At 41.6% G+C, this 21461-nt stretch overlaps 1 protein-coding gene across 2 annotated transcripts in view; it reads left to right on the top strand.

Annotated features, from left to right (window-relative positions):
• The window catches only part of asxl1 (ASXL transcriptional regulator 1), a 69418-nt gene that overhangs the window by 22127 nt on the left and 25830 nt on the right, over positions 1–21461 (top strand). Inside the window, exons 2-6 of one of the 2 annotated variants that reach the window (XM_049581630.1) lie at positions 2923–3006; positions 5492–5611; positions 19839–20040; positions 20913–21082; positions 21283–21367. In XM_049581630.1, the coding sequence (XP_049437587.1) occupies positions 2923–3006; positions 5492–5611; positions 19839–20040; positions 20913–21082; positions 21283–21367 (661 nt within the window). The other variant, XM_049581632.1, reaches the window with a different exon arrangement.

Below are 21461 nucleotides of genomic sequence, written 5' to 3' on the forward strand. Positions count from 1 at the left end.
GAATTAAAATGTCTTAAATCAGTCTTTCAAAAGTCTTAAAAATGTTAACACTTGGCAAGTAGGATTTTATTATTTTTTTCTCACATTGTAATTGGTCTCAAATCTCAAAATAATTGGTAACATTTATTTTTAAAAATAATTTACGGAATGCCTCTTGCAGTAACATCACGCAATCGTGATAGTGGAACCAACAAAACAGTGATGTGGTTGCCGCCAGAACTCTCAGAGCAGATGCTCGCTGCATATTAGCTAGCTGCTTGGTCGTTCATGTAGCAGTCAGTTTACCTTGGACCTCATGAGAAAGTGTAAATTCAAGGAAATTGGCTGTCCAACCAAGATTTTTCTACATGGCTGAAGCCGGGACCAGGCAACGAGTACGAGGCACAGTGTATTCTGTGCAAGAAATGTTTGAATCTCGCCACAGTGGGAATCAAGGCAGTGGAGTCCCACATGCACAGCGCAAAACACAAAGCCGCAAAATCAAGCTGCCAACAAACGCTAGGTATTTCCCAGTTCTGTTCTACTGTCGTCTCTACCATGCCTCCACCCCCATCTCTGATATCAACAACAGGGACAGCAGCACCAAATCTCCGGACAATAGGCTCGTTCGAGATGAACTGCGCCTCGCCTGGAAAGTAAACGAGATCAGGCGGCTGCAGCAGGAGACGGTGACAAATAGCCGTGGTCAAGTCGGACAGTTTCCAGACAGTTTCTAGCAGCCTTCAGTCTGTACAGGAAGTCACAGAAACACTTGCATCCTGTCCGATATGATGTCACTTAATTAAAATATTGTCAGAATTGTATATAAGTTTGTTTTCAGTTTCCAGTCGTTTTAATTGTGATAGATTAATTGACAGGAATTCTCATGTAAATCAGCATCATATCAGTTTGCTGCTGCAGAGCAGACCTGTCCCCTCAATTACACAGGCTAAATAAATTGTGTCTGACTATAAGGTTAATACTCTGAGAGGAAAAAAAAACACAAGTCAACGGCTTTCATTAAAGATCAGTTAGATATATTCAGGGCTTCACATATGTACAGATGTTATTTTAAGAATCCTCACATCCCACTGACCACAAATCTCTGTGATGCTAAACAGGCCACTTCAATAATTAAAACGGTCCAATCCAGTCTATACAGTAGACTCTGTATAGTTTATGATGAATGTATTTAGTCTCTGATGATTAAACCTCACCGTCAGTTCACACAACGTGTTTTCTGTTACAGAATAAACCTCCAAATTACACAAATAAAACGTGTATATCTGAAATTCAACAAAAATTAAAAGTTAATCTAAAATGTCATATTGTTGAGTTGACATCTAAACCAATCAGCTGTTAGATCAGGTGAGAGCCAGGCGATGTAGTCGTGGAGAGCAACTGCAGCACCTGGCTCTAAAAACTGTGGCCCTCTCGCTCTTGTGGTTTTATCGCCGTCCACTTTTGTAATAAGCCAGAGCAAGTTGGGATGAAGTCGGACACAAAACTAACCGGCATACATTGTGCTGCTATCGCCGGTGATCAAATCTGCGCAGGCCTGGCTCATCTTGAACAAGCCTATTGTTCGTGTGTATGCCTACACTGAAAGCAGAGGTACTGTGGTCTCTGAACACCGTGACAAAACACCAATCATACAAGTCAAATGAGGGAGTCAGAGACTTATTCCGTGCAATGTTCCCAGACTCTGAAATTGCGCACTTGTTAGCCTGCAGTTCCGACAAGCCGGCCTACACCAGCACGTTTGGATTAGCCCCATACATTTCAGAGCAGCAATTTCAGCAATTTGAAACTTTTTCAATGGACCAAAAAGTCATGTTTTATTTTAAAATAAACATTTAGGTAAAATTGTCTGTAACTCTATGTAATTGATGTGGTGGGTTTTTTCCCATTTGTGTTTATTGTGAAGTTGGTCTTAAATTTCATTTCAAGTGGCATTAAAAAAGTCTTGAAGTCTTGAATGTAACTTGCCTTAAGCTGTAGGAACCCTGTGCACAGGCCTGGCTCATCTCGAACGAGCCTATTGTTCATGTGTGCGCCTACACTGAAAGCAGAGGTACTGTGGTCTCTGAGCACCGTGACAAAACACCAATCACACAAGTCAAATGAGAGAGTCGGAGACTTATTCCGTGCAATGTTCCCAGACCCTGAAATTGCACACTTGTTTGCATACGGTTCCGACAAGCCAGCTTACATCAGCAAGTTTGGATTAGGCCCGTGCATTTCAGAGCAGCAATTTCAACAATTTGAAACTTTTTCACTGGACCAAAAAGTCATGTTTTATTATAAAATTAACATTTAGGTAAAATTGTCCCTAACCCTATGTAATTGATGTGGTGGGGTTTTATTCCCATTTGTCGTTATTGTGAAGTTGGTCTTAAATTTCATTTCAAGTGGCATTAAAAAAGTCTTAAAAAGTGTTGAAATTAACTTCCCTTAAGCTGTAGGAACGCTGTGTATACATTTTCAACTTTCAAATGTTAATATTCGACTCAGCCTTAGAAATGTGGTATTAGCAGGATTATAATAACAGTTCTTCAGACACTTTGTGTCAGGAATGAAAAACCTGCACACATTACTACCTTCTACTGCTGATTCTCCGTCTCTCCTTCTTTCTCTGTCTCTGACATGCCACTGTTTCTGCTGATATTATTCTTGATAAAACTTCACTGTAAAGACTACATGTTAGTCTAGAACTGTACCAGCTTCTTTTCTATGCTTTTAATAGGCCAAATAATAATAGCTCTCAAACCCTTTTTGAGTTAGACGATCACGTTAAATCATCAGAAGAAATTTAACTGCCTCAGCGATGGCACTTTCACTTGATTCTAAATAGATATTTGCCATGTTTTTTTGTCTTCACTGTGCAGAAGTATTGGTCAGTTTGTGTGATAAAAACCAATGTTATTTGTCAATGTTTTTCAGGTTTTGGAGAACTTCTCAGATGCACCCATGACTCCTAAACAAATCCTCCATGTCATCCAGACCAAGGGTCTGAAGGAAATGCGGTCAGACACACAGACACACACTCACACGGATACATGCAGACTCAGTTTTTTGTAGAAATGTCAGCTGCTACTTTTAAAATGGTAACCACTCATAGGAAACAAGCTGTTTTCTTGAACCTGATTGCAGTAACTAATGTTAGGAGTGTTATGTGGTGAAGTTGTGCCTTTTTTAGTGAAGAACTACAAGCTCAAAGTAGGATTAAAAAAGATGTGCAGAAACACTGCGTACTTTGTCCATCAAGCATTTGTCCATCCTTCATTCCAGACTGGATCATTGCATTTAAATAAAGCTTCCTAACTTTTATTCCTTCTTTTTTTGTATTTGTCTAGTGTTTTTAGTAGTCAGTGAACTGATCACACAGCACACACATCAACTGTAAATCTGTCAATTAATGTGTTTATAACTGAGGTTTTTCTGTTTTGCTTTTACATGGACTGTGTGGCCTGCTGCTGACCGAAACAGGAGGTAGGTTGGAGGACCCTCAAACTTTATTGCATACTTTTTGTGCGTTTATATGAATTAAGGCCTATTCTTGCTCTTGGTGCATTGTATTTTCATGGTTAAGGCAAACACAACACAATGTGTCCAATACTGTAACTATGCCATTTTTAGTTACCTTATATTTTGAGTAATGCTGTTAAACGTAATGCTGTTAAACGTCAGCTTGATTATAAGCTTAAATAAAGTAACTGATCAAAATTCTTTAAAGTTTGTGTTTGAACAGATGCTTTGGAGAATTTAAATATTAAGTGCAACTTAATTTGGTTTCCCATTGTCTCAAATGCCTATGCGCACCAGAGTAACCACATCAACTCACATGGAGTTGAGTTGTCACATGCGGCAATGTCTGGTTCCGGTTCTGACTTCTGCAACAATTTTTAAAAAGTTTTTTGTTTTTGGGATGCACATCTTACTGTTTGCTGTCCCTGTTTTAAAAAGTGCCACGACTTGGTTGCCATTTTCCCCATAATGGTTGTCAGTAGCAACCTTGCAGCCATTACCGTTGAGCCCTGTATATCATGATATCAGTTACAGCTGTACCCAGCTCAGAATTATGTCCATCAAATCAGATTTTGCTGTTTAATGAAAAAATTTGACTAGTCGTTCCTTTTTTATGCCGCCACGCTGGGCTGTAGCCAGAGGCATTATGTTTTCGGGTTGTATGTCCGTTCCATTCTTGTGAATGCGATATCTCAAGAACACGCTAAGGGAATTACTTCAAATTTGGCACAAAAGTCCACTTGGACTGAAGAATAAGCTGATAAGAAGTTGGTGGTAGAAGGTCAAAGGTCAAGGTCACTGTGACCTCACAAAATATATTTATGGCCATAACTCAGGAATTCATATGCTAATTATAACAAAACATCACACAGATGTCTAGTAGGATAACATGATGATGTGATGACCATTATATCCAAAAGGTCAAAGGTCAGCTTCACTGTGACATCACAATGTTCTCCAAAAACACTTTTCTACCTATTACTCAATGTCATATCTCAGGAACAGAAGAGGAGACATTTGGTCAGATACTGAATTGGTGACACTAATTTTTAAAACTGTGCTGATTTTATAGATCTCACTGTCAGAGGGGGAGATGTGGGTGAAGCATCTATGTTTGTGGATGTAAACTTTAAGGAAAAGAGAATAGTTCAGCGGTTCAGGCTTACAGCAGTGTTCACCTAACATAGAAAACAAGTTTACTGTGGTAATGACGGAATCGGAAATGTGCAGCACTTTGTGCCGACACTGGATATCAAACAAAAGCCAGAGACTGTGTCATATTATCTACCTTTCAACTGTAAATTCACCACTTCTGAGCAGAAGGTAGAAGATAACATTATTTCAGAGCCTTATGTGCCAAGTCTCTCTTTATCTTTCCCTGGTCCACAGCTGCCTGTACTTAAGAGTTCTGCAGCAAAATCTGGGGACCAAAACATCCACAAAAGTACACTGCACAGCACACTGACTGGCAAAAAAGACTGCTTGATTTGGCAATCTTAGTCCACTGAGGGGACTTCAACTGATAATTCACATTTTCAACTTTCAGGGGGCAGTCATAATGTCAATATTCATACATACTAAAGGTCATACAAAGTGTATGAACAGATATTTAGTAATAAAATTACCAGAGAGTGCCTGATTTGTCAACTGCAGAAATCTAATATTGCCATTAAATAGTCCTGCTTATTGGTTTGTCTAAAATTCCTAATACAACCTGAAATATTAAAAGGATAAGTACTAAACTGTAAATGATGTGGCAAAATCTCTGAGAGTTGACATATTTACATTGCCTTACTGTGTGCAGTTTATCTTCGTATTACCACACCTTAGCTGACAGTAGTCTTGCTCACGGAGGGCTGTAGCATGAACTCCTCTTTAGAGCTAAATTTGGCTCCATGTCTTCAGTCCATTGTGTCTAGTTGCACGAGTTGTAACTGAGTTTAACCGTGTGTGTGTGTGTGTGTGTGTGTGTGTGTGTGTGTGTAGCGGTACAGCTCCTTTGGCCTGCCTAGTCACCATGCTGCACTCCCAGGTGAGAGGAGACCGGGTCAAGAACAGCATCTTCTTTAAGCTGCCTGGACGGATGAGCTTGTTCACTCTCAAGGTACACAAACGTGATTGGGAATGGGAATTGATAGGATTTTATTGATATCAGTGCCATTATCGATTCTGCTTATCAATCCGATTCTTTATCGATTCCCTTATTGATTTCTCCTGTGAATTTCTGTGTAGAAAAGGTAGACCTTGCAGGTTTTTGGTGTCAACAACATAACTTTTATTAAGTTTCTATTCTAAACAAGAGATAAGTGCTAAGTAAGTAAGTAAACAAAATATGAAACTGGTCCACTGCTATCATCTAAAATGGAACAAATGAAAGAATATTTGTACAGCATTTGTTTTCATCTATGTCAAATAACGTTGCAGAATCTGTTAGTGTTGTCACGGTACCAAAACTGGGATCCACGGTACGATACCAGTGAAAGTATCACGGTTCTGAGTAGTATCACGATACCACAGCGAAAATGAGGCAGATGTGCCTTTTGTCATTTATAAAAAGATAAATCACTTTTCTATAATACATAAATGATATTTCAATGGAATATATTACTTACTGACTTATTCATACTTCAAGCAGCATCAATAAGTGATGAACATAGGGGGGATCAAAATAAAATAAATAAATAAAATAAAAATCAACCAGCCACCCTCCTCCCCTGACAAGTTAAGAACAGTCCCTTAAGTGCAGTGAGGATTGTGGAAATGTGAGCGGCTCGTTTCTCCTCTGACACGCCACATACCTGTGTGCCGCCACAGTTCGGCTGTTCAGGTACTTTTGGGCAGTCATGACACCAAGAAGAGGAAATTATTGGACCTGGAGCTGGCTTCTCGGTCGCCGGTAAGCCGTTATCTTGCGCCATGGAGCACTATGGCCGCCGTATTTGACAGGAATATGTATTCCTGTCCGTGTCTGTGTCTGTGATCCCCGTTCAACCCACAACCGGCAGGATTTGCCTTTCATTTCTGCTGCTGGTTGAAATCTGTACTGGCACAGCGTGCTGAATGATTTATTTTGCTCGCACAAAACTATTTTTAGTCGCAAATGCGAGTAACGTTAAAATGCACGCACAGTAGATCCCTGTAGTGGAAAACAAATCACTGTAGCATTGGTGGTGTTTCCGCCCTTGCATGTAGTCACGGTGCTGCATAAATTGCACGTCATGCTGTTGTGATGAGTGAATGTCATGAGTCTTTTTGGTGAAGTGAAGCCAAGCTTTCGACCGCTTCTGTCTCCACCACCATTACGTGTTTCTTTGTTGTTGAACGTACTGCTGACTGACGAGCGTGACGTGCGTCATTGATGTAAAGATTCGGCGTAATGAAAAGAATCGATAAGGGAATTGTGAAGCATGAAGACTAATGATGACAATGAATTGAACCAGTTGGAACCGGTTATTAACAGGAACCGGTTCTCGATTCCCATCCCTAAACATGATCCTCTTCACTCTTAATGCATCACTACTATGCTGCTAAACGTCATTTTATGCAAGTTCACATTACCATCATGAGTAGTGTTTTTAGAACATTGTTCCAAAGTTGCATTTGAAAATTATTCAGACACAGTTGCTCAAGATAATCCAGAGGTTGCATAATGAATATCATATCAAGTCATCCTGCTGACCGATCCGTTTATGATGCTACTGAAAAGGATGCAGACAAACAATGTTTGCCCAGCCTTTTTCATAAGACTAGTCAGGTGAGAGTTTGTTTAATCTAGTGACAGTATGGACTAGGGCTGTCTCCGACTAAGAATGTTCATAGTCGAATCTGATTTGACAGATCTTTCCTTTAGCCGACTAATCAGGGACGCCGTTAGCGGTGTCTGTAATAACTCCGGTCACGGTCCGTGAAAAAAATATTTTTTCCAGCGGATGTCTTAGTTACAACATGATTGAGCTAACTGGAGTGGTTTCATGTTGTATCCGACAACGGGAGGCTTTTAAGAGATGACGTCCTGATGTTAGCTTTGCTGCCGCTGTTAGCTGTCCCTGTCACCTGATGCTTTCTAGACATTGTGATTTCCCAAAACTGCATAAATACCACACATAGCAACACAAAACTGCTTTGCTAGCTCAATCATGTTCTAAATAAGGTATCTGCTGGAAAAAATATTTTTTTCACAGACCGTTTATTGAGTTATTACAGACACTGCTAACAGCTAACGGAAGTAATCCCCAAGCCCCAGCCAGGAGTTTCTTGGGGCCGTTCTGAGTACCTACTCCGAGGCATGGACTTGTTTAGCCCCCTGCCCCGTAAAATTACCCCGAAATTCCTGCGGTGGAAACGGGCCTTATATCAGCCTAACTAGGGGCTGGTCCAAGGCAAGCCTGCCCTAACTATAAACTTTATCAAAAAGTAAAGTATTGAGTAGAGATGTACCAATACCACTTTTTCCTTACGATACCGATTCTGATCCCTCAAACTTAGGTATCTGCCGATACCAAGTACCGATCCGATACCAGCACGTAAAATAAAAATGGGTGGGATATTAATTGTTGTATGTCTAAACTCCTAAAACTCTATGTAAAATATTAAGAAATAAATACATAATAGTAGAATGAATGCCATAAAACCTTTTTTTTAATTATTATTATCCAAGACACAGGTTAAAGTGCAGCCACACAATTTAGTAAAAAAAGACATTTTAAAGGCTACTGTAGAATAAAACAGTAGTGCAACAGTAACAATATAAAACACAAAAACAGTACTAGTAGTAACAATCCTTAGTGTGCAACATCAACTTAAAAAATAAATAGTAAATTAAAACTTAAATAGGCTAAGAATAAATAACAAACCTGAATGTAGCAAGTAACACTTCAAAAAATAAATAATAAACTTCAAAAATGAAGTACAGTGTGCAAGTTCCATTTCCCTAGTCACTGTAACCCATCTTGCTCCTGCAGGATCTCATCAAACAGGCCGCTCAAGCAGCTCTTGCTGGTGCTTGGCTGTGCTTCAATACGTGGGGCCTTAGCAGCTGACACTTCTGCCTCAGCTTCCTCAGTTGTGGTCCTCTTTAATGACTCCTCCATCTTCTTCACCTCTTGGGTCAGAGCATCCTTGGGGATGCTTGATGCTGTCTGCACTCGTGAAGTATCTGAAATACGGGTAAATAAATAAATAAATAAATAAAATAAACAACCTCCACTTGATGGTGATAGTCATAATAGTTTTTTGATAGGTTAATTTGATAGGTTAACAAGGCATATGGTGCATGTAGCCTACATGTCTATATGCAAGACATTTAACCCTATAGATGGCGCACTTTAATAAATAATTAAATATTTTCACAGTGGATATGCTTTTCTTCATCATATTGACTCATTTTCTCCATACACATATCCTATATATCACATATTTAGACATAGGCCTACCTGTCTTTGAAACGTGGGTCCAAGAGACTGGCAACTGCATACAAGGGCTCATCCTCGATGGCACTGAATCTTCTGTCGACAGCCTGTAGAAGGGTAGTTTTCATTGTTTTTATGCCTGTGTCCTCCGGGTTCTCCCGAGCAAGCAGCTGTTTCAGCACGGTGACCGAGGGGATAACTTCAGCTGCAGAGGAGTTGGTGGAGCTGATCTGTCTGGTCAGTTCTTCAAAAGGTGCGAGAACGGTGACACTTTTCTCCAGTAAAGCCCACTGGTTGGGAGACAGGGTCGTGGGCAGATCGTGGTCGGCTGCATATAATGCAATCGCCTGCTTCTGCTTGAGTAGACTTAGTAGTAGTGTTTAAAGTGCCCTATTATCTTTCTGCCATTAGTGAGCACATCATTCGCACTTCTCTGTGCCAGCAGCCCTTCATGGACCACCAGCTGGATCATGTGGGCAAAACATCCCAGACTGGAGACGTTCAACTCGTCCATAGCTTTTTTTCATGTTGTTTGCAGTGTCATGCAAAATCACATGAACGCTGGACTTGAGGATGTTCCATTTTGCCAGCATTAATTCAGTTGTGTTTGCAATTGATGAGCCAGTATGTGACCCACGGAATTCACTTGCATGCAGCACTGCGCTTTTCAGAGTGAATGTATTTGTGTCTACCCAGTGTGCCATCAAACTGAGCAAAGACATTGGGCTCACATCAGAGCTCCAGATGTCAGTGGAAAAGCTGATAGCCTGCACGTCTTTTAGGCTGGATGAAATTAATTCACTGACTGTCTCCTAGAGTTGGGGGAGGGCTGTTTTGGAGATGTATTTGTGACTTGGTAAACTGTACCATGGCTCTAAATGCTCCATTAAGCGGTGGAACCCCATGTTTTCAACCACAGACGGTTTGGTCGTCGAGAACAATGAATTCAATTACTTTGTCTGTAATCTTCACTGCTTTGGGGCTGTCTTTTGCGAGTTTCTCCTGTTGCTTGAATGCACTTTCCAAAGTTTGTTGTTGTGCCTGTGAGGTATCTTTTTCCTCTCCTTCGCCTTGGTGAAATCCTCATGCTCCTTTGCATGGTGCAGCTTCAAATGCTTTATCAGATTGCTAGTGTTGAATTTTGCAACACTAGTACCTCCCCTCGAAACTACAGCCTTGCATATTTTGCATGTTGCAGTTTTATTAGTTGGATTTTCAACACTGAAATGTTCCCAAATAGCTGACATGTTGCTACTGCTCTTTAAACTCCGCTCCGCTCCGTGTCCGTGCCTGTAGCGTGCGTATGCGTAAAGATGTGAGGCATTCTTCTTCTTCTTCTTCTTCTTCTTCTTCTTCTTCTTCTTCTCTCAATTAATGGCGGATCGCCAACAACTTATACTGTGTATACCACCTGGACTAAAACAGGAAGATGATTCCACAGAAGAGGTGCTTGATAGCTGAAGGCTCTGGGTCCTGTTCTACTTTTGGAGACTTTAGGGACCACGAGTAACCCTGCATTCTCAGAGCACAGTGTTCTGGTGGGATAATGGGCACTATGAGCTCTCTAAGATATGACGGAGCCTGACCATTTAGAGCTTTGTAACTTAGGAGAAGGATTTTGAATTAAATTCCAGATTTTACAGGGAGCCAGTGCAGAGAAGCTAAAACAGGAGAAATATGGGCTGGAGCCTATCCCAGCTGACACTGGCCAAGAGGTAGGGTTAACACATAGAGACAGACAACCATACACACTCACATTCATGGCCAATTTAGAGTCACCAGTTTACGTATCCCCAACCAACATGTCTTTGGACTGTGGGAGGAAGCCGGAGTACCCGGAAACCCATGCTGACACGGGGGAGAACATGCAAACTCAAGGGCTCCCTTGCTTTGAGGCGACAGTGCTAACCACTACACCACCATGCCGCCCTGATTAACAATCCAACATTATCAGTATTACCATTGAAATGTGAATGCATCTTTCCATGTTGTTATCTTTAAGATATGCCTTTTTCAAATTCTCATGGCACGTCTTTGTCACCATTTCCGCCCAAGCCCGCCTCCTTCCCAAACATTCAAACATAATGGTAAGCAGCCAAAACAATGACAATTCTGACTAGGGGTGGGCGATATAATATAATACCCTAAAATAATATCACCATATTTCAGGGTAGTTTTGTGATATCGCTATTCTTGGTGATATGACAAATTAGAAAAAAAATATTGTATTATTATTTAAGAGCAAGATAAGTGATATAGTTTAACATGTCAACAGTTTACCTTCATATATTCAGTAAAAACTAAGGAAAAATGGTCTCTCATTTCTTTTGTAATCAACAGGCGATTACTTCTCTTTTAGCAGAATCCTAAATGATTGAGTTTTTTCCCACCTGGACCTTAATGCTCTGTCATTTCTCCTCTAATCATCACACTGTAACCTGTGACAGGCTGTTATGTTACCATACCCATTGCACATTCAAAAAAACATATGTAGTTTTTTGTCAAGCTGCGAGCATCACGTAGGTTTACGTTACCAAAGGTTTATGACAAAAGCACTTGACATCACCGATTTCCATTTGCGCATGGCGAAAGAGAGAGGAGAGGGAGCGACGCAATGCTGCTGTCAGAGGAGCCGCTGAATGAGTTTCCTTCTGAGCGATTATATTAATAAAAGATTCCACTTGGATTTTTGTGTGTTTTTGGTTGTAAACTGGTGAAATTAAGCCCTAGGAGTGAGTGCTTTTGCCAGTTTTTCTAGGACTTCTTCATTACTACTTCGTTATTACACATTATGAATGTGTAAGAACAGTGTAATAACTAGGGATGCACCGAAATGAAAATTTGTGGCCGAAGCCGAATAATATTAAACGCTTGGCTGAATACCAAGTACTGAATACCGAATATCGTTGTTTAGTTTTCATTAGTTTTTGCAGATGAACCCCTCCAGATTAGTGTTGTCACGGTACCAAAATTAGGACCCACGGTACGATACCAATGAAAATATCATGGTTCTGAGTAGTATCACGATACCATAGCGAAAATGAGGCAGATGTGCCTTTTGTCATTTATAAAAAGATAAATCACTTTTCTTTAATACATCAATGATATTTCAATGGAATAAATTACTTATTGGCTTATTCATACTTCAAAAACAGCATCAATGAGTGATGAACATAGGGGGAATCAAAATAGAATAAATAAATAAAATAAGAATCAACCAGCCACCCTCCTCCCCTGACAAGTAACGAATAGTCCCTAAAGTGCGGTGAGGTTTGTGGGCCTTGAATGGCTCGTTTCTCCTCTGACACATCACATACCTGTGTTCGGCTGGCTCGGCTGTTCAGATACTTCTGGGCAGTCCACACACCAATAAGAGGAAATTATTGGAGCCGACTTGTCCGTCGCTGGTAAGCCGATGGCTGCCGTATTTGACAGGACTGCATTACTGTCTGTGTCTGTGACCCCCGTTCAACCCACAATTGGTGGGATTCGCCTTTCATTTCTGCTGGTGGTTGAAATCTGTAGGCTGCTCGCACAGCGTGCTGAATGATTTAAGCCTATTTTGCTCGCTCAAAACTATTTTTAGTCGCAAATGCGAGTGCGGTGACGGATGGATCGCCACACTGCCGACATTTTAATCCGCCCGTCACGGCACGCTGTTTGATTGCGTTATCAAAACACGCTGCTATTATTCGGCCTTGCTTTTAACTTATTCCATCGAATACCGAATGTGTGTTTTTTTGTGTGCTTCTGTCACACACACTGCACCGGCATGGCCTCTTGTTGGCTCTCTGTGTCTTGGCCTGTTCGCTGCTGCATGTGGGGACAGGGAAGTGGTCACGGGTCAGGGTCACTGTAGGCCTGCCATCCGATGGCACTCCCAGTAGGTCTGCAGTGATCTCTTCTCAGAAGGCCTGGCGTGTCTTCTGGCACATACAGTAATGTCCAGGAGATGTTGGAACACCGTCATGGGCCACCTTTTGGTTTTGCGGTGCACAGAGTTCGTACTGAGTAGTTGATCTGATGTATCGACTCCTCCCATGTACTTGTTGTACTCTGTGACTGCTGTGGGTCTTGGGACAGGGGTCTTCTGGTGCCCATCATCTAAATAGATAGATAGATAGTTAGACTGATAGATAGATGTGAGTATTTGGTATCTAAGTGTTTTCAGTAATTCACAAGAAAATCCACACAACACAATAAATAATATTACAGTAGGAACAATATCACTACCTGTCTTCTGCCAGCGCTGAACTGTGTCCCCACTGTATACTGGGTGGACGCTGGTGCAGAGGGAAACCTCCCTGGTGTCCATCCATTTGACAAACAAGAGGTCCCCATCTCTGATCCAGCGGATTGACCCTCTTGGGGACTTTTTGTTCAGGGCATTGTCCTGTGTCGTAGGCATACCAACACTTCCCTGCCTGTAGGTGCCGCATCCTCCAAAGCCCTGCTGGGCCAGATGCCTGTCAAGTCAAGTCAAGTCACTTTTATTTATATAGCACATTTACAACGGCTGCAGCTGAACCAAAGTGCTATACAGGTAAAAACATATTCACATACACATATACAGGACATAAAGTGTAGTACAGAAGTACAAGTACAGTACCTGAAGAGGGGGGGACTGGTGTAGAAGTTATCTGTGTAGATAACACATAGCCAGACCCCAAGTACTCCTTCTTCACCAGCTCTGCCATAACATCATATGACAGCCCCTTCTTTAGTCCCCACTTTGTGGACTTCACTTTCATAGATGGCTTGATTGCCAGCCTGGCCTTGGTGGCAACCATCCTTTCATCCACTGCAATGTGCTGCTTGGGGTGGTAGATGGACTTGCAGTGTACCTTCACCATCTCAAGCAGAGGTTTGACCCGGTGGAGTTGGTCATATTCCTCAGGCTTCTTCTTGTCATTCTCCCTGCCTTCCTTCAGGTCACTCATGTGAAGGTTGAACGAAATGGCAAAGAAGCAGTCTCGGGGCATGATGGAAGCAGGGAAGGGCACGTGGAAGATGGCCTTCTTCCACCAGAAGTCAGACTTTGGGCAGCTCCAGCACAGACATGTACAGTAGCATACCTATGTACAGTTTCATCTCCTCTGGGGTGATGGCAGTCCACTTGAAACGCTTTCCCTTCTCCAAGTTCCTGGCAGCATTCTTGTTTGTGTTCCTGCACAGGAGACTGAGAACCTCTGCATCAAAGAAATTTGAGAAGATCTCAGAGGGTGGTGGGTTTCCCACATTCAGAGGGGGTTGGACACCGGGGGTGTGTTTTGGGTTGAATGGTGGCAGATGAGGGACCCAATCATCAGGGTCGGCCTCTGTTTTCCACCTTCCATCAGACGGCACACTGAAAGTAAAAGAGAATACACACAACACAATAAATCATATTACATTAGGCAGTAAGGAAATAAATTCAGCTGGACTAAAAACTCCAGAACTGGGTGTACCTTGGTGGTTGAGAGACTGGGTCTGCCACCGGTCTTTGTTGAGTTGGTGAGCGGCTTCCAAAAGCTGAATCACCAGCAGCAGCACCTCCATGGCCTTTCTCTCTCTCTCTCCCTCTCTCTCTCGCTCTGCCTCTGCCCCAAGGTTCCTCGTCAGAAGATACACAGACAGGAAATGGAGACATCAAACAGGTGAAATTCAACTTGAATGAAATAGCCTAGATAGAACTTCAGTCATGCCAGAATAATTCAGATGTTGCTCAATAAAAGTTACCAAAGAACACAAACTGCAAGTTTACTCACACAAAGCTACATAGCGTTAGTTATATGCTAGCCAGAAATGTTGTTCAGAAACGTCACCACACAATGCATAAAATTACATGTACAAAGTATACAAATCAAGCTAGCACTATTGGAGACATGTAATAATATTAGAATTTGATACTAATGTTATTGGAGTCATAAGATAGATAGCTAGAACTTCATTCATCCTAGGAACTTCATTCACCCCGAAATACAAAGGAGAGATGTCGCTAATGTTAGCTACCTATGGCCCTGTAGATAGCTAGTGTAAAGGCAGGCTACATACCTTTGTTCTGAAGCTTCGCTGTCGTCCCCCAAATCCTGGAACCCCAACAGAGTTCTAATAATCCTGGATGATTTCCTTGACATTGATTGAGAAACATTATTCTCTGGAAATTCTCTAAAATACTAACTAAAAATGCATCAGCAAGTGGCTGTATATAGCTGGCTCTGTGCCGTGTAGCCTGTATGTGCTCCGCTGGTAGTCTACAAGTAACGAGGGACGAGCTCTGACTGGAACTACCATAATACCCCTTGCATATGACAGGAAAGTGCAACTTCTCTTGGCTCTTGGTCTTGGCAACTACAGACAACAACGAATGCATTTTCTGAACTTGCTTCCAACGCTCTCTGGCCGGAACTACCGTAACTCCCCTATATGACAAGAGAAAGCAGCTTCTCTACTTTGAGGAACCATTTGAATTTTTTCGATTGCACATACGATTCGACAGTTAGGGTAGTAATAAGAACCATTGAGAAATTGTGTGGCCGGCGACACGGCAGTAATACAAGGGTTAAAGAGTCGGAGAAGTCCAGAGCTGTTCATAAAACATTCAGGACTCCACAGTTTATTCCACACTACTGACGCTGCTCCTCTTTTTGGAACCACCACAGAGTCTGCAATCATTTAGCTTTCAGCCATGCTTGTTGTTGCTGTGAGTAACATGACACGTGTATGATGTCATTATGTTGACAAGTCAAAGTATTTCCAATATCACAATTTGAGTTTTTCATATCATATTAAAAATTACACTGGTATTACTGTGAATGAGATGATAATGGCACACCCCTATTCTGTAGTTCACATACTCCATCCAGTTACACATTTCCTCTAATTCCTATATACAAATAAGCTCGGGCCTCTCCATGTCCTGCTTCAAGACAACATAGGGTGATATGGGCAAACATGCATGTCCCGGTATTTTCAGGCTGAATGGCGATACACAAATATATCCCAGTATTTGGGCGACATGTTCAGTTGCTAGCTGATCCACGGCTGAAGTCCCCTGTTATTTTTGCTGCATGTGTTTTTCCACATCAGGGCAGGTAATAGAAGTTTACCTGTTAGAGGTGAGCTCTTTGCAGAGGTGCAGTAAGAGCCTGTTGTCTGCAGCTCTTCATCAACATCTCACTGTGGCTGTTTCTGCTTTTACTCTGCCTCCCTGCCACATTATTAGACCTGTCTTAATTAATAAAATAAAGTTTCACTAATTCGATAATAAACACATTTTAATTCCCATAGTCTTAAAAATAAAAGTCCCCCATTATTTTGTTACATGAAAACTTTTATTGTGAAGCAGCAAAATAAGGAAATGTTAAGTTTTTGAGCAGCAACTTCACACAACTTCTAATACAGCTGATAGTGAAACAGAACTGTGATGAAACTAAACTCCAAACCACAGAGATTGAGTTGGAAGCTACAAAAGTACTGAGAGGTGAACACACAGAGACTTTTAAAAACGCCCATCTCTCTGGTCTCAGGCAGACTGAGATGAGTAGAGTCTCGCATCACACAAGCTTGTTTAGTGGGCTGGTCGGGTGTTGGCTGCGGTCAGCGAGACACCACCGCTACCCACTTGAGTGCAGGTGGTCCAGCTTTTGGACCTACTCAGTCAGCAGCAGCAGTGAGCAGCAGCAGTGAATCTGTCAAAAATCCTTGTAATCCTGGGTGTTTACTCAAAGCAATCTTCTGTGGGTGCTGTCCGGTGTACTCTGGGATTGAGTAAAGGAGTAGTTTGTAACTCGAGGTTGGAATCTGGTGATTACAGACAGGGCCGAGCTCGGGCCTAGCATCAGACCATCCACCGGCCTAGGCCCAGCAGCAGACCATCCACCGGCCTAGGCCCAGCAGCAGACCATCCACCTGCCTGTGCCCTGCATCAGACCATTCACATGCCTGGGCCTGGCAGTAGACCGCCATCTAAACTGATGACAGAAACACAAATCAGCGCCGCATGGCTTGACTGGGCACGGCTAAAAGTTAGAGGTGTCTTACTGCGGTAACTTCACTCATCTCACAGACTGATTTAGTGTAGCTTGGCAACATACAGACCGATGTTGCACTTCAGACTAATAAATAGACAGATTAAACAGAGGCGCAGCTCTGTGTCTCTTGATGGAGAACTTGTGAGTGAGTGAGGGGGCGGAGTTGTTGAGTGTGAGAGAGGAGGGATGCACACTGTCTAATCTATATCTTGCTTGAAAATATATCCATATATTGTAAAAAAAAAAAAAAAAAAAAAAAAAAGATATACCGCCTAGCCCTAAGACAACATCGCATGTGATGTGGATCAAGTCTTCTGGCCAGACTTATTGAGAAAGCTAGATTTAGCTTTATTTTGTTTTCTCCTGCTTCTTTTTTGTTGTTTGAGGAGTGTTAGAACATTTTGAGATAAAGCCTATCACATTGTGTGTTATGTTCGGATGGATAGATGTATATTATACATCCATACTTTACATATTTGAATACTTTGTGTGTGTGTGTGTGTGTGTGTGTGTGTGTGTGTTACTACTTTGCATATGACAAAACTGTTGCAAACCTGTGTTGCCCTGCACACAAAAAAGCAAAAGCCACAAGTTTTTTTCATTCACACCATCAGTGTTTGTATTATGTTTTGTGTACTTACTGCAGTGATCAGAGCCAGCTTTAGCCACTTTGGTGCCCTAGGCAGGATTAGGGTTCAAAAAAACAAAACAAAAACATTCCAGATGTACAGGCCAGGATGAGTTGTATGTGTAAGTGATGGGAATATTGTGATATTATTGATTGATATTTGATAGAAACAACAAAAATGTCTCTGGATTTGGCCATATTTATATTAGACACATGACTGCAGCAGTAACATACAATTACAGAACTCACCTGATTCAGGCTGTGTCTCACTGGAAGTCATGAGGTAGTGAGGTGGTGTGCTGAATCCAGCCGTGCTGCTGTTTGTTGCTTGACTTGTAGCTGTATTCAAACATACAGTACATCCATACTGTTACACCACTGCTTTAAGTCTGTTGTGTCATTCTACTTCATATAAAGTAGGCACTGTACAAACAGACTTAATTTTATTTGACCTACATTTTCTGTAATTAGTAACAAGGTTAAACTGGAACATTCCATAGTAATAATAATGACATTATAATATTAATATTAATAACAACAACAAGAACAATGATAAAAATGACAACATAGCAGTGTATCAGAGACCACAAATAATTGGCTAAACTTACATTCTTCAGCGAGTGGAGGAGATGTCAGAGAAGGCCCCTCTGCAGCAGCCTCTTGGGGCTTCTTGTTCAAATATTTTCTCAGTGCATCTGGACAGATGTAGAGTAGATTTACCTTTTACTGTACAGTACAAGCAAAACATGTAGCTGCAGCAGACGGAGGACTACTTGCACCAGTGAGGTGTTCAACATAACAAATTATTATCTAGTTGTGATTATGCATTTCTAAAATAAAAAGAGGTTGCACTACAATGATATAGTCACACATTAGTTTTACAGTTGTCCCTATTTGTTATTGAATTTCAGCACAATATCTAATGTGCTAAGTAAGAGGAGGAGCACTAAGCAGCCAGTAGTTCACCAGATAAAAACGGCAATAAACCAGCTCAGCAGCTTAACTTAGTCCTTGGCAGCGATCACATCATTATCTACAGTAGCATTATTAGGCAACTTTACTTTATTTCAATTTCGCAAACTGCTAGCTCGTACAAATGAAAAGTCAAATGACAATTTTTTAATGTTACAAAAGATGACATACTTCGATACTGGGACCTCTGCCTCCTCTTTTCTCCGCTTTCTGCATGTCGCACCTGAGGGCTTGGAGGTCTTTTTATGATGATAACCCAATAATTTGACAAATTATGACCTCTTGTTGTCTGTCAGTCACAACCGCTACCTACCTGAGATGGCACAAATAACTCGTCCCACCCCCCTCGCCCACAGTGACGTGACTAAGCACGGTGCAAGACAGGTTCAGGGCAAGGTCAAATAATGACAAACAACAGGGGGGTTGTTGTTGTTGTTTACTTTTTATTTGTTCTTTTTCTTTTTTTCAAGACAGAGCATGATTAAAAATGCGCCAGTCGGGGCTGCAAATTATTACTAGTCTTTATTTTATCTTTTATATATATATATATATATATATATATATATATATATATATATATATATTATATTTTTTTTTTTTTTTTTTTTTTTTTTTTTTTTTTGAGGGCTTGCAGCTGGCCCTGGAGGTGATGGTTTTGTTAACTGTATTGACACAAAAACACAATATTAAGACAAGTTTTTCAGAAATTGTTTGCTTTTGCGAGAGATGTGTAAGGTTTTGCTTCTTCAGTGTAAGGTTTGGTGGTAAATGTTTTGAAAAAAAGCCCACACTTTCAAAGACAGTGCCAAAGCAATCAGAAAAAACTGTAAGAGACTGTTAGCTAGCGGCCTGTACTCAGCATGCTGTTCAGCAGTATAATTTTTTGTAAATGCACTGTCATTAGTGTTACAAATTGTTTGTCACACAAACAGTTGTGTACTATGGTGTTGTGACCTGTTGGAGAGTTAGATGTGGGTTAGTAATTATTGTGTTACAAAGTTATTAACTGTTAATAAATGAAGTGTATGCAGTTCATCTCAATACATTGTGCAGAGCTTGCCCCAACTGTAGTGCTCCTCACAGCAAACACTATTAGATATTTTCCTGACTATTGAACAGCTACGACAATTGTTTGAGCTGAGTGTCTGCGCAGTGGAATATGAAAAAGACGTATTGTAAGGGAAATACACCACACCACAGGATAAACGTGATCTGTTGAATCTCACATTTATGTGACCACAGAATCAACTGATAGGAGGAAACTTTGTGATGTGCATCTCCCATTACACTGTTTTTCTTCACACTTTGTAGAAGAACGCCCTCCAGTGGACGAAGACAACATCAGAGTCAGAGTCACCAACAGAACCAGCCAGCAGCACTGCCCCCCCAGCTCCCAGCAGCAGCACCCCTGCAGCAGGCATGGTTGTGGCCCCGGTCGGCCCCACTGAGGCCACTGAGCAAGAAAGCTGCGACTCCACCGAGACCACCGCTGCTGCCAGTGGAGACAATGACGGTAACACTACACCACACACCAGTGACCTCTCAATGCATACATTAGCACAAACCTCTCCGATAGGGTTTTTATTACATTGGGGCAGTCATGCCGAGCCATGCCCAGAAACACTCGATTGGTTCTTCCATTACATAATGTTAGTGTGGTAACAGACATAGCCTACCATGCTCACCAGTGCTGACCATTGTGCTTTTTTTGCTGAATTTGTCTCATTCTTGTGAACATGATATCTCAAGAACACCTGAAGGGAATTTAATTTGGCACAAATGTCTACTTGAATGGAAGAATAAACTGATTAGAATGTCGTGGTTGAAGGTCAAGGTCATTGTGACCTCACAAAATAAGTTTTTGGCCATAATTCAAGAATTCATTCTCTAGTTATGGTAAAACTTCACTGTGACATCATAATGATCTGCATATCTCTGGACATTATTCAGTGTCATCTCAGGAACAGAAGGGGAGGCATTTGGTCAGATACTGAATTGGTGACTCAAAATTTGGTTACCCACCTTGAAACTGCTGATTGTATAGATCTTCTGTGCTGTCAAGGGGAAGACGGGTTTGAAGCATCCATGTTTTCACAGACTTGGATGAAACTGTAAGAGAACATGAGTAGTGTGCAGAGGCATACAACTATGGGGTGGTAATTCTAGTTTTTATCATATTAGGACTTCTTTGGTGATGTCACATATTCAAGACTTATTTAATATGATGTATAATAAATTATTGCTTGAGTGCTTGTCATTCTTTAGCCTTGACTGCTGCTCTGAGCACTGGTACTCTAATAGCATTAATAGAGTGAATGCGTTACCAGAATATTTGCGCTGTTCAGAAATGTGTGTGACAGAAATGTATTTTCCTCTGACCTGAAGCCTCGGTGGATGAGAGCTCGTCCAGTGCCTCCTGCTCCACAGAACTGCAGGCTCCCAGCACCCAGCCCCAGACCCGCCTCAGCAGGGCAGCAGGACAGCAGGGACGCACAGACACACAGCAGGCCCAACATGGTCAGCACACCCAGACCAGACTGAGCCGCTCAAGACAGGTCAGTGCCATGCGTAAAGCCAGTGGCTGCTCCATGGATATAATGGAACTTCTAATATGTGAGGTCATTAGCCATGTCTCCCTGTCATGTCATGTGTTTGGATTTGATCTGAGGAAGGGGAAAACAGTGCTGCTTAACATACTGACTGTAGAATTGTCTACTGTGTCCACCTGTCCATCCCACTAATTGTATTGCTGCAGTCAGGAAGGCAGAGGAAAAAAGCAGTCATGATGCCTCGTGTTGTCCTCACCCCTCTTAAAGTGAATGGAGAGCACGTCCCCTCAGGTAAGAACCACTCTTTTACCAGAGAACAACGGCAATAATAATACACAATGCAACACTCAGCTTACCTTTAAAGTTTTGTCATGAGTTAAATTCA

Source organism: Epinephelus fuscoguttatus, linkage group LG7, assembly GCF_011397635.1.
Source record: "Epinephelus fuscoguttatus linkage group LG7, E.fuscoguttatus.final_Chr_v1".
In the NCBI taxonomy this organism is placed as follows: Eukaryota; Metazoa; Chordata; class Actinopteri; order Perciformes; family Serranidae; genus Epinephelus; species Epinephelus fuscoguttatus.